This window comes from Culex quinquefasciatus, chromosome 2 (genome assembly GCF_015732765.1).
Source record: "Culex quinquefasciatus strain JHB chromosome 2, VPISU_Cqui_1.0_pri_paternal, whole genome shotgun sequence".
NCBI classification, from domain to species: Eukaryota; Metazoa; Arthropoda; class Insecta; order Diptera; family Culicidae; genus Culex; species Culex quinquefasciatus.
The window spans coordinates 71,404,464-71,417,848 of record NC_051862.1 but is presented as its reverse complement, the minus strand read 5'-3'; the positions used below and the strand labels follow the sequence as shown (position 1 = coordinate 71,417,848).

At 39.1% G+C, this 13,385-nt stretch overlaps 1 protein-coding gene across 4 annotated transcripts in view; it reads right to left on the bottom strand.

Annotated features, from left to right (window-relative positions):
• Positions 1-13,385, bottom strand: part of LOC6040781 (E3 ubiquitin-protein ligase RBBP6) — a 35,280-nt gene that overhangs the window by 19,696 nt on the left and 2,199 nt on the right. The window contains exons 2-9 of one of the 4 annotated variants that reach the window (XM_038255274.1): positions 7,162-7,383; positions 6,793-7,078; positions 2,501-2,512; positions 2,269-2,380; positions 1,831-2,206; positions 818-1,775; positions 388-756; positions 221-325 (exon numbers count right to left, since the gene is read on the bottom strand). In XM_038255274.1, the coding sequence (XP_038111202.1) occupies positions 221-325; positions 388-756; positions 818-1,775; positions 1,831-2,206; positions 2,269-2,380; positions 2,501-2,512; positions 6,793-7,078; positions 7,162-7,327 (2,384 nt within the window). In that variant the 5' untranslated portion in view covers positions 7,328-7,383. The remainder of the gene's footprint in view (positions 1-220; positions 326-387; positions 757-817; positions 1,776-1,830; positions 2,207-2,268; positions 2,381-2,500; positions 2,513-6,792; positions 7,079-7,161; positions 7,384-13,385) is intronic. The other 3 variants (XM_038255275.1, XM_038255276.1, XM_038255277.1) reach the window with 3 other exon arrangements.

The window sequence follows — 13,385 nt, the reverse complement described above, 5'->3', positions numbered from 1 at the left end:
GCTTGTAATCTAGGGTTTAGCATAGCACAGCATTACGGGTCTGCTCCACGCTGTAGGGGGTGCCACAATGGTCAATTCAATATTCTTAGACAATTTGATTGCTGCCCGGTATAACCAAAAATATCTAAAAAAATAAATTTCCACGCTGTGCTCCAAGGCTACGCCCTTGCAGTCCCGTGGGAATTTGGGAGGGGAAGCTGCTTGTACGAAAAAGACCCACCTCCTTTCGTCGAACGACTTGGACCGGCTTCGGGAGCGTCGCTCCCGGTACTGCGGACTGCGCGACGAGCGTCTCTTCGGCGACTTGCCACGCTTCGCTGGTGATCTGAAAGACACGACACCAACCATGAACATCTTGCTACCTCTCTCAAGTCAAGTGAGCCTCACCTGGAGTACGATCGCGATCCGCTCGAGTACGAGCTGGACCTGTTGCGACGTCGACCTCCTCCGCCTCCTCGTCCACCTTCACCACCGCCGCGTTCCCTCTCGCTGCGTTCTCCGCCACCGTGCTTCTCCTCCGATGTTCTGCGGCGATCGGGCGAGCGTGCCCTCGAAGATCGACGCCGATCGCGTTCCGCCGAGCGACGACTGCTCCGATTTCCGCTGCCGGAGTTCTCGAACGATCGCGAGCGACGGCTGCGGTCGGCGTGCGGCGACGATCGGTGCCGACTGGCCTGCTTGGCCGCTTCCTGCTCCTTGCGACGTTCCTTTTCGCGCATGATCCGATTGAAGGCCTCCAGCGGGTCGTCGATGACGCTGCAGGTAAGAAAGGTTAGTTTGGTGGTTCTTGAGAGAGTGTCTTGATGGTGTAACTTACCCAGTTCCAACGTGGGGGACGCCCGGATAGCCACCCGGTCCCATCGGTGCCATGTGGCGTGGTCGCATGTGGGGCGGATGAGGGGCGTAACCTCCCCGCGGTGGGTACATCATCCGCGGAGGTCGCTCACCATGGTACATACCGCCGGGATGGTCGTACGGACGTTGTGGAGGATAACCGGGTTGCATTCCATAAGCTCCAGGGTACGGATGGGGTGCCGCCGGGTGGGGCGCTCCTGGATATCCGGGGCCGGGAGGTCCCTGGTGAGGCGCTCCCATGTAGCCCGAATGGGGCGGATGTCCTCCCATCGAGGGATGTTGCGGTGGATGGCCTCGCGTTGGCAACGGAATAAGTCCCCGGCTTGGCTGGTGGTAATCCGGAGAACGTGATCCATACTCGTGCTTGGGAGCTCCCGCCGGGGCGGAATTGTAGCTTCCGTCCTTGTCTTCTTCGCGCTTCGGAGCTCGTGACTCCTCACCTGCTCCCCTCCCCTCCTCGTGACTAACCTCGGGGCGTTCACTGCGACTTCCGCCGCTGCTACTGGTTCCACTGTTGTACGGCTCTCGCGGATATTCGTACCCACCACCCGTGGGCGGAGTCTCGTGCCGCGGATAGTGCGACGATCGGCCGTTGTAGTGCAGCCGGGACGCCCCACGACTCTGCACGTGAGCTGGCGGAACCGTCACCGTTATCCCGTCCTCGTAATCCGAGTCGTTGTCAAACGCCTTGTCGTCCCCATTCGGTGACCCGATATCTCCGTGTTGAGATACCTCTTCGTAGCTTTCGTGCAAGTCACAGTGATCCGTAGACTCCTGCTGACCTTCCTCGGCCGAGTGCTCCTTCTTCTCCTCGCCATCCGCTCCCTCAATGGGCGCTTCCGCGACGTTCGTCGACGACGAAACCGCTGTCTGCTCCGACGCCACAGGTTCTTCAACCGGCTTGGTTTGCTTGTTATTCGCTGCAACCAAAAATACTTTCAAAATCTAACCCAAGAAACCCACACCTCAACTCACCCTTCTGCGGCGCCTTCGTGTACCCCGTCTCGTTCCTGAACGCGTTCACCGAGTTCCGCAGGAACCGGTTCGGAATCAGCGAGCCCGGCGACGAGCCCTTCTCCTTGCAGTCCGGGCACTCGTTGTCCTCCGACTCGAGCAGCGCCGTCCGCACGCACTCGTCGCAGAACGAGCTGCCGCAGCACGGGATCATCACCGCGTCCGTGAACAGATCCTTACAGATGGCGCAGATCAAGTCCTCCGGGATGACCTGCTTCTCCTCGGGCACCGCCGCGGGCAGCTGGATGATCGGGTTGTTCTCCGGGTCCTTGTCGCGCTCGATGAAGGACCGCGGGATGCCCGAGGTGCGCTTCACCACCTCCATCGCTTCCTTGGGCTGCAAAATGAAACCTTATCAGTGAGGATGTGTCAAGAGTTACACGAGTCTTCAAATCTTACGATTGGACCGAGCGGGCAGTTTTTGATCCAATGGCCCGGCTTGTGGCAGCGGTAGCACTTGTAGTTGACGGGGACTTCCCCCGTTTGCGATTGGCCGCGGATTCGCTGGTAACTGGCGGAGGTAGAAAGAGGGCGTTAGTGTCACTTGTATTTGCGATTTTTTTTTGTAAAGGTGAATCAAAGAAAAACTTTAATAAAAATGCAAATAACAGCAAAACAAAGCTTCATTTACCTGTGCTTAAATCTATTCCCACGAAAGCATGAATGGTAATGAAAAAGAGAGAAATATGCTGAGAAACTGGTGTAACAATGGATAGTTATGAAATTTGCTGAGTTATTCAGTTATTTTAGAGATAGAATTGATACGTTTTATTAATTTTTTTTTCACTTAGGTATAGAATAAATCTAGATTTTTTGAAAAGCTATGATATTCCCTATGGACCTTTTCAAATAAAACTCTAGACATTTTTATTTGGCTGACATCTTTCGACTTAGTTTATTGTGTATTGCACTGCAGGGTCCCCAACCTAGACAATTCAGGCATGCATTTTGTAATGATGAGAAAATACTTTTAAAGGCCTTACGAAAATCATGAAGTAGGGGAAATTCTCATATGTTTGGCAGGTTAAGCACTCGCTCCTAACTCCATCCAATTTGCTGATTTTCACTATTTAAACAACTAATTTTGCAAAACTTTTGATAGAAACTGGCTTGCTCACTTCTGATTGAGCTATTTATCACTCCATTTAAGTTGAAAACGCTTTTAATTAGCTTTAATTGAATGTCAAAGTTCTGACCTGCCAACAATAGAGGCACGCTGGAATTAGATGCTGTTCCCCTAGTTTTCGGTGCCCAATGTCATTTTAAATAAACATTTTTATAATTTGAAAGTTGCATTGATTTCGCCTTTCGCCTAATTGTTAACATTTTATATCAGGACAGGGTTGCCAGCTTTAAGATCTTTCAACGAAAAGGGCTTTTAAATTGTTACCTTAACCCTCTCACGCCCATGGTTGCATCAGAGCACCACTAATTTTTCACTTCAAATTAAAATTTCCCGAAACAAATAAATGAAATGATATCATTCTTCCTGCACAGTGTTATTCAAATTTCATCCAATTTGGTCAATTCTATAGAAAATGGCAAGGTAAAAAAAAATCTTGATTTTGCTCTGGGCGGGAAGGGGTTAAAATGCGCATCAACTCTATTCTGGAAGTCATTTAGCTCCAACTTGCTATTATTTGTACTGAGAAGTTTCACTCACGTTATTAGAGTGAGTTGCCAATTCTGCAGCCGGCTTTTAGTTACCATCTTGAAAATATATATTAAAAATTCAAAGATCAAGTTCTTTTAAAAAAATAAAAAAAGATGGAAACGTAGAAGGTTCATTTTTTTGTAGTTCCTTTCCCAATGTTATGAAAAATAATATTTTTGCAATTCCGTCGTGAAACTATTTACTTTTCCTGTCATTCTTGAACGACGAAAAAGCCTACTTTTCTGTACCAAAAATAACAGAATCGAACAGCAACACTTTTCAAAATAAATGCTGAAAAGTTCTACTTTTCAGCACTCAAATGGGTGCTGAAAAGTTGAACTTTTCAGCACTTGTTTTGAAAAGTTGAACTTTTCAGCACTTGTTTTGAAAAGTAACACTTTTCAACATTTTTTTGATTTAAACGATTTGTTGACAAAATACATGAAAATTTGACATAAAATTTCACTTAATAAATGTTTTTCGGAATTGCAAAAAATGTTGTATGGAACTCGTTACAAAACTTGATTTTTTCAGCACTCGTCGTATTTATCCAAATCGGTGAACCTCGTTGGATAAATGTACGTTTCGTGCTGAAAAAATCCTCTTTTTGCAACTTATTGCATAAACTACTATTTGTTAACCCTCTAAAACCCATCCCTGCCTCTCGGCGGGCTTCGATCTAAAAATTATCCTAAAATCTATTTATCAACCATTTTTGGGTCTACTCAAAAGTGATGAAAATGCGTATGTGACATTTATGCGAACATGGGGTTAAATAGACTTAAAATTGAGAACAAGTTAATACAACTGGCACAAAATCGCCGTCGTTTGATCATTGTTTTGATTGCTGATTATTTAGTTCAGTTGGAAATAATATGGAATTCAGTTGTAATATTGATAATTGGTGATGTTTTGTTATAGAGTGGTGTAGATAAGGTATTACGCATGAAAATTCTTAAAAAATGTATTGAACAACAGCCGCGGGTGCAAACACAATTGTGTAGTTCGATCGAGAGTTCGACGAAGTTTTTGTTTGCCCTCACGTATTCTTATTTACTCTAAAAAAAAACGTTACTTAATCCATCGATGGTGGTTGGTGCCTTCGTCACAATTATGTACATATTTGTTTCTGTAGTAAGAATGTCAAACCTACAAATTCTATCTAAATTTTACTTCTTACAACATATCTACATGGAGTATGGGCTCTAGAATCCCAAAAATCATTGGACGTAATATTAGAACAACACCTACGGAGCTGTTTCATGAAAATTGTTCACTTTCAATAGTTATATTACTTTAAAGTTTTTTAAGCCTTAAGGCAGTAAAAAAATATATCTGTTCTTTTTTCCCGGGAGTTTCCAATCAACAAAATCCCGGGAGCCAGATCTCCGGATAGATCCGAACAACTTTTTCATCAAAATATTTGAGATCCGGCCTCTGCAATGTGTACAAATGACACTTAGGTGCTCATTACTTTTGATAGGGTTATCAGATCTTCAATCTTTTGGGCTTGTTGGAAAGGTCTTTTGATTACCTATCCAACGATGGGTCGCATGATAGATCCGGACAACTTTTACATCAACATATTTGAGATCCGGCCTCTAAAATGTGTACAAATGACACTAAAGGGCTCATAACTTTTGATAGGGTCATCAGATCTTCAATGTTTTAGGCTCATTAGAATGGTCTTTCAAAAAACTTTCTAAAAATGTATGATCAGACGGGTTTTTTTTTTACAAAAAACACCCTTTTTACAATCTTTCAAATTTTAGCCAGAATCGTTTTTTTAGCATAACTTTTGAAATACTTAACAAAACTTCATAATATTTAATATAGGTCTTGTGGGACCCTAAGACGGATCGAATGAGACCAGAACGGCCCAAATCGGTTCAGCCAGTCTGGAGATAATCGAGTGCATTTTTTTCGGTGCACGGACTTACAAACATACACACGCACAGACATTTGCTCAGAATTTGATTCTGAGTCGATAGGTATACGTGAAGGTAAGTCTACGAGGTCGAATTAAGAAGTTCATTTTTCGAGTGATTTTATAGCCTTTCCTCAGTAAGGTGAGGAAGGCAAAAACAAAATTCTAATTGTTGTGTTCAAAAATAAAGCTATTATTGTTGTTGCATTTTTAAACAAATTTCACGAAACACCTGTTACAAATAAACGATAGTGGCTTTCTTCAATATTATTTTAGCAAGCCTGAACCTGTTTACTAAAGAATATACTGCCGTTCTACGCATAATTGTCCCATGTTCAAAAAAGTGCAACTGAGAAAAACAGAATTGAAATTTTTCGACCGATTTTTGTGTTTCTATGCATACTTATCCCGGGGGTGGGTTTCCCAATTCGCCCTATATGTCTTTAATCACCCCAGTTAGAAGCGTATCACTCTTGAGTGTGTTCCTCTTGCTACGCAACAGGTTAACAAGACATTATGCTTCGTAAAACTAATGATTTCGTGAATGAAAATACTTCGTGGGACAATTATGCGTAAAAGTACGACGATGGGAAAAACAGACTTGGTGTTGTTTTTACAGTTTTTCCGAACAAAGTACTAAATTTTAAGGGTTTTTTGAAACTAAACTTAAAAATGCTAAAAAGTCAGAATTGTAAAAAAAATACATGGGACAAAAATGCGTAGAACGATAATATACTAACCTAAAAAAATACTGCGCAGTCTCAACTCGAGGGGAAGCAACTTTGGGGTCACCAAAAACACGTGCACTTTGATTTTTTCATAAATATTTAGACAGGGCCATAAGGTGTTTCTCCGAATTTTATATGAACAATTAGTGAGATTTACAAACGTTGGAGAAAACCCATTCGGCATATTCTAAATACTTTGGATCATATTGGAATTTGGAGGCAAGCGATTTTATGAAATATTTGGCAGTGTAATATGAGGAAGATGTATCCGGAATGTGGTTAGGAATAAAAACTTTACATATAAACAAAATTATTGGAATGTTGAAATTCCACTATATATAGGGATTTTTATGTAGTTATCATCTTTATTTGGGTTTCAGTAAAAGACGAACAGAAAGCAGTGTACCTAAAAATCCTTTGTATTCTCAGTAATATTTACAAACGTAATAATACAAGTAGTATGAGATAATGATTCGCCCCAAAAGCAACACTCAACACCAACACCATCACCACCGCGGGACGATTGTTTCTCAATTGCGCCCTAATTTATCAATCGCTCTGTTTATTCCTATTCATAAAGGTGTCACATCACACAAGGTGGTCGGTCTACTCACTTGGTCGGGTCGTACTCGGCCGTACTCTGGAACATCATCTCGCGGATCTTGTCCTCCTCGGTGCCGTTCATGGTGGACAGATCGACGTTGGACTGCATCGCGGCCGCATCCTGGCCCTTGCGCGAATCCGCTGCTCTCGCCGCCGGTCCTTGCCCGGACGCATTGTCCGTGTCGTCCCGTTGCGAGCGCTTCGGTTCCCAGTTCTTCTTGGGGGCGTTCTTGAGCGGAACGCGGGCGATCGTCAGCGAGGTATTTTTCGGAATCAGCACCGAATCGTCACCGTACTCTGTGTTTGGATTTTAGCGAGGGGGAAAACACCACGATTAGTATCACCTTAGGGCAAACCTCACCACGCGGTCACCACTTTACCTTCCTTGGTTTGCGCGTTCGTAATCTGCAGGTCAAAGTCCATCGTCTTGCCGAGGCGCTTCTGGTGGACGATGGCCTTCTTGAGGTCCGACACGGAGATGTGCAGCCCATCGAACGTGATGGTGTCGAAATCGAGCGCACTCTTGAACTTGTAGTGGACCGACATTGTGGCGGCGGCCCGAGGGGTTTCGAGGAACCCTCAGATTATATTGACAGTAATTCCTGAAGGACGAAAAGCGAGAGCTGTTGAATGGGCCGCACTTTAACCGTTTCGACAACAAGGGTGATGGAAACCCAACAATGTTTTCTTTAAAAAAAGGTTTTGAAAAGACTTTGTCTATTTTACATTTTCGGATGTCTGAGTTCTCCAAGATCGGTACAAAACATTTCAACATATGAATATTGTTTTTTTTCAGCTGATTTCATCAACTGAATATTAAATATAAACTTATATTAAACTTTTTTTGCATAAACAAAAAAGTTTGAACCGCTTTTTACGTTAAAAAAAGTTTATTTTTGTCTTTCGAAGAGTTTGAGCACGACTTCAAAAATGTCGATGGACGAATATTAAAATATTAATTTATTAATTTAAAAGACAATCAACGGATGAACGACATAAGGTCAAAATTGAACAAAAGGGCAGAAGTAATTATAAAAAGTGTCCTTCAAAGTATTTTTGTGAATCGTAAACATATAATTTTTACTTATACTTGAAGTATAGAAGGGGTATATAGGAAGTATATAAGAAAATATCTTTTTTTTTACTAAGTTGTAGGAAATTAAATTTCCTACAAGAATCTCACATTTGGACAATTTTGGGCCACCTGGCAGAAAAAAAAACTGAAACGATGTTTTTCTGCACACATTTTTGAGATTTTCCCCCATGTAAACTTCAACGATAAAAAGCGATCCCTGAACCTTAACCGATTTGGCTCAACATTTGCACAGATACTTATTTTCGAATCAGAGTGTATCCCTGGAGTCGTTTTTTTTATTGTCACCCTAATGCTCATCGCTCGCGCTCGTGCTTATTTTTTGCTAATTGAGCAAAATTTGCAGGTATACAACTTTTTCAGCAGAGCTTCGAGGATTTTTATTTTTAAATTGAGGCTGAAATAGGCTTATCTTCTTAATAATATTGAATGAAGATTTTTTAATAAATTTTGTTTTTAGGGTTTACATACATGAAGAAAATCACAAAATTTTATATTTCAGAATATTGGTTAAATCCACTCAAAAGATGATTTTCAATCACTCCTGAAAGTTTCATGAAGATATTTCATGATTAAACTGAGTAAGAGACGATTTATGCTCAAAGCGGGCTGTCAAACTTTGTTGGCGTTTTTCTCTAAATCCCGAGTAGATTTACAGTGTTGATCGTAAACTCAGTGAAAACAACACCAAGTCTGTTTGTCCCATCGTTGTACTTCTACGCATAATTGTCCCACCAAGTTTCTATCACAAAATTATCAGTTTTACAAAGTATTGTGTCTTGTTTACCTGTTCTGTAGTAAGAGGATTGAACTGCTAACTGGGATGATTAGGGACTTATGGGGTGAATAGGGACCTACGGGACAATTATGCGTAGAAACACAAAAAAAAAACAAACCTAACACAAAAAAACGGTCAAAAAATTTCAAACGCCTTTTTCTCAGTTGCACTTTTTTGAACATGGGACAATTATGCGTAGAACGGCAGTTTAGGTGTCACATTACGATTGCCTTCGTTACCAAAAGAAATAATCCGATTAATAAAAATAGAGTTGATAAAAGAGAGCAATTCCAGCTCAAATCATGACTTTTTTTGGTATTTTTGTACCCGACCTCTCCATTTTCAATGAAACATTGTAGACATATTATCCTAGGCCTTTATAAGCCATTTTTGTGTATATGAAGCCAATAGTACTCGAAAATAACATTTGAGAAGGGCGTAAGGTCTTTAAATATTTTTGAATTCTGTAATTTAAAAATTACTGTATCTCGAAGCCGTTGCGTCATATCAAAAAGTTGTCAAAGACAAACTTGTAGGAAATTGGACGGGCTTTCTGAAAAAAATACACTGAAACAAAAATACTCGCCACATCTATGAGATTTTTTGACTTTTAAGTCTAAAACTTAAATTCAAAGGTGATGTCACATTTTTTTTTCGTTCAAAATTTTTGAGGAAATAGCCTAAAATATAACCAAAAGACTGACAAAAAATGCAGGATGGTATGGCTCTCCTAAAAAAACAAAAATCATTTACTAAAACTGTTTATTTGAAAAGTGGTCTGAACGTCAACATTTTTGAAAACCGGTAGTGGGAATCGATTCTCCAGACAATTTTACATAAAAGTCTCCATATTGACCATTGTCCTATGTCCAATCCTTGGGAAGATACAGCGGTTTTAAAAATTAAAATGTTGAAAAACGGGTTTTTTTGTGGTTTTTGGCAATTTCTATATGGCAGACTTGGTTTTACTGTATCTTAAATATTTTTACCGGAAAGCTCGTCCAATTTCCCATAAGTTTGCCTTTGACAGCTTTTTGATTTATATCGTTTTTATATTTACGTAATAAAATTTACTATCCTGGTTTCTACCACAATGAAAAAATATTCAGTTTTCAGTTATAAGCAATGTAATTAAGCTTATATCTGTAAGCCCTTACATCCAATTGAAATGCTGTCAAAGGCAAACTTATGGGAAATTGGACGAGCTTTCTGGTAAAAATATTCACGAGACTGAAAAACCAAGTCTGTCATATAAAAATTGCCAAAAACCACAAAAAAAACCGTTTTTTCAAAATTTTAATTTTTAAAACCGCTGTATCTTCCCAAGAATTGGACATAGGATAATGGTCAATATGGAGACTTTTATGTAAAATTGTCTGGAGAATCGATTCCCACTACCGGTTTTCAAAAATGTTGACGTTTAGACCACTTTTCAAATAAACAGTTTTAGTAAATGATTTTTGTATTTTTTTAGGAGAGACATAGGGGAGTGTGAGGTAATTTGGACACCCTAAGGAAATTGCTCTGTTACGGGCTGTATGGATATTTTAAAGGAATGTGGATGATAATAGAGACCATATTTGATGGAAAAATGTCATTAATTTCGATAAATTTTGATGAAAAACCCATTTTTATCGCAAAAGTTAAAAGGTGTCCAAATTCTGTGTGGGGGTAATTTGAACACCCCTATGGGGTAATTTGGACATGCCTTGTGGGGTAATTTGGACATACCTTGTGGGGTAATATGAACACCTTTTGTGGGGTAATTTGGACACATGTTGAAGAATAAGTTTAACATTTGATTTTTTGAGCATGTTTTTTATCCTTCAACCTGGTTTTGTAATTGCTTTATATTTTGAAGTGCTGCTCATAATATTTCATCAAAGGTTTAAATAATGATTTTGTGATAGAACTATAATTCAATAGGAAGATAACAAATAGATCAGTGTAGTATACATAATTTAATCATTAATACTGAAATGATTTAAACATTGATTCTGGATCAGGCACACTATACTTGTTTTTAGTGATTAAGGTATCGTTTATGTAAATCAATCTTTATATAGAATTTATTAGCCTGAAAATATCATATTTTTTTAATTTTACATTCTGTAGCCCTTCAAATTTAAATATTATTGTAAACCAGCATAGAAATTAGTCATAGAAATTAGAGCATAGAAATGTCAAAGAAATTAATTAAAAGCAATCAACATAAGAGTCTTGTTCAACGCCAAATGTACAGTAATCAGATTTTCATCAATTCGAATATTGGAATAAATCAAGTTAAAAATTACACTGTTTAACCCTTCAGTTTAAATTACAAATGATTTTGGTTCTATCTTTCCACAGCCGGCTGTCTAAGACTAGACCATTTCATTTAAAATTTAACAACAGATAAACGGGAAATGTCTCATCCGCAGCCTCCGATTGCTTGCCTTGAGAATAATACAAAATACCGTTCAACAAACACTATGATTTTGGGTCGCATCATCATCTTCTATGATGAATCCTGACCAAACACCCTATCCTACTAACAAATTTTCAGGTTCCTGGCGCTCGTGGGGTGTAAGCACAGAGTAAATCAGCTGCCCTAGTAGCAACCTGCGCTAACTAACATTCCCGTCCCTTAAAATCGAGGTCTACAAACTGACATGGCGGGCGCCGTTGGTGGCCAATGACTGTTACCTATTCGCAACTGATCTAGCTTTAGCAATCATGGTGTTTTATCTTTTCAGCGCATTCATACATGCTGTTGATAAGGGAAACACCACTAGATCGTCGAAGCCTATAATCAGTAGTGCTGAAAGGATATTACGGTTCTGTTCAGCAACGGAGGGGCAACCATGGGTGATCTCTCATGCTCATGCTCATGCTCAATTCGAATATTGGAATAAATTTATCTAAATTAAAAAATAGGGGTTTTGTGAAAGTTCTCATTGCTCACATTCATTTTTGATTGTTTTGACATATTAAATCCCTCTAAAAACTCATCCAACCATGAAAGTCACTTTTTTGTTGCCTGACAGGTAGACTTTCAGGTATGTCCAAATTACCCCACAAGCCATGTCCAAATTACCTCCATAGCATATTCTATCATAAATTGCGATTTTTGATGATAAAAATAGATAAAATGCACAATTTTTATACGTACATATCTCAGGCATCGTCCAAGCATCCCCCTTAAACAAAAAATGTCCACTTTTTTGCCATATAACTCCTGCAAAACCTTATTTCCTAACCTTCAAATATTAGAATTTAAGGCAGTGCCAACCGGCCTTTAGAAACTTTTATATATTATACCAAAACTACTTAACCTATTCCAACTTTTTTGGTTTGTCCATACTCCTAGGCCATTACTAGTACTAGCCTTATCACTTAAATTGCCGTTTTCACTTTATATCCGAAAAAACGTGATTTTTAAAGGGGTGTCCAAATTACCCCCACTGTCCATATTACCCCAAACTCCCCTACCATCCTGCATTTTTCGTCAGTCTTTTGGTTATATTTAAGGCTATTTCCTCAAAAATTTTGAACGAAAAAAAAATCGTGACGTCACCTTTGAATTTAAGTTTTAGACTAAAAAGTCAAAAAATCTCATAGATGTGGCGTGTATTTTTGTTTCAGTGTATTTTTTTTTTCAGAAAGCCCGTCCAATTTCCTACAAGTTTGTCTTTGACAACTTTTTGATACGACGCAACGGCTTCGAGATACAGTAATTTTTAAATTACAGAATACAAAAATATTTAAATACCTTACGCCCTTCTCAAACGTTATTTTCAAGTACTATTGGCTTCATATACACAAAAATTGCTTATAAAGGCCTAGGATAATATGTCTACAATGTTTCATTGAAAATGGAGAGGGTCGGGTACAAAAGTACCAAAAAAAATCCTGATTTGAGCTGGAATTGCTCAAGTGTAATATTGAAATTATTGTCTAAGGAACACAAAAATGTTTTCTTGGTAATAAATTACATTTTGAAGTCTGGACACCTCATCTTGTTTAATCAATTATTTGTAAAAAATAAATGTCAAATCTGTTTATTAGATGAATTTCAATCAACTATTTTTCTATAGACTGGATTCAATTCCAAATAAATAAATGAGAAATGAGCGTGTTAACAGGTAAAACCATGTTTAAATATTAAAGAAAATCGATTGCATTCCTGTTAACAGCTTAATTAATACCTAACAATGCCGTTCCTTGAATGTTTAGGCTTAATTTGAAAGTTTAATAAGCTGAAAAGAGTGTCTGGAATTTTGAGCAAATGTGTCTTGATTGCGAATCGACCATTTTTCATTGATCGGGATTTTTTCAAAACAATCAAACTCTGAAAATAATACTGACCGGACAACATCAGACGATTTCATGCCCCTTTTCTGACATGAAATTGTCTCAGGAACATGAAAATAATCTTCAAAAGTGGCAATCCAATTGGCCTGTGCGAATTTAATCAACAATACTAAAAATCTACCTACTTTGCTGATGAGCATTCATTGAGCGTGAGCGCATCAAATCAAATAATTTGGATTTACTTATTTAATGGACTGAAAATTTCAAACTTTTAAATAATTTTGTATGCGATATAATATTACTGAAAATCAAGAATTGCAGAATCTTGAAATGCCGAAAATTAAAAGGAGGGACGCCATAACAAAAATCATTTGATTTTCTGGGTAAAACATCTGAAATTTACAAAATTCAAAAATAAAAATAATTAAAACATCTAAAAT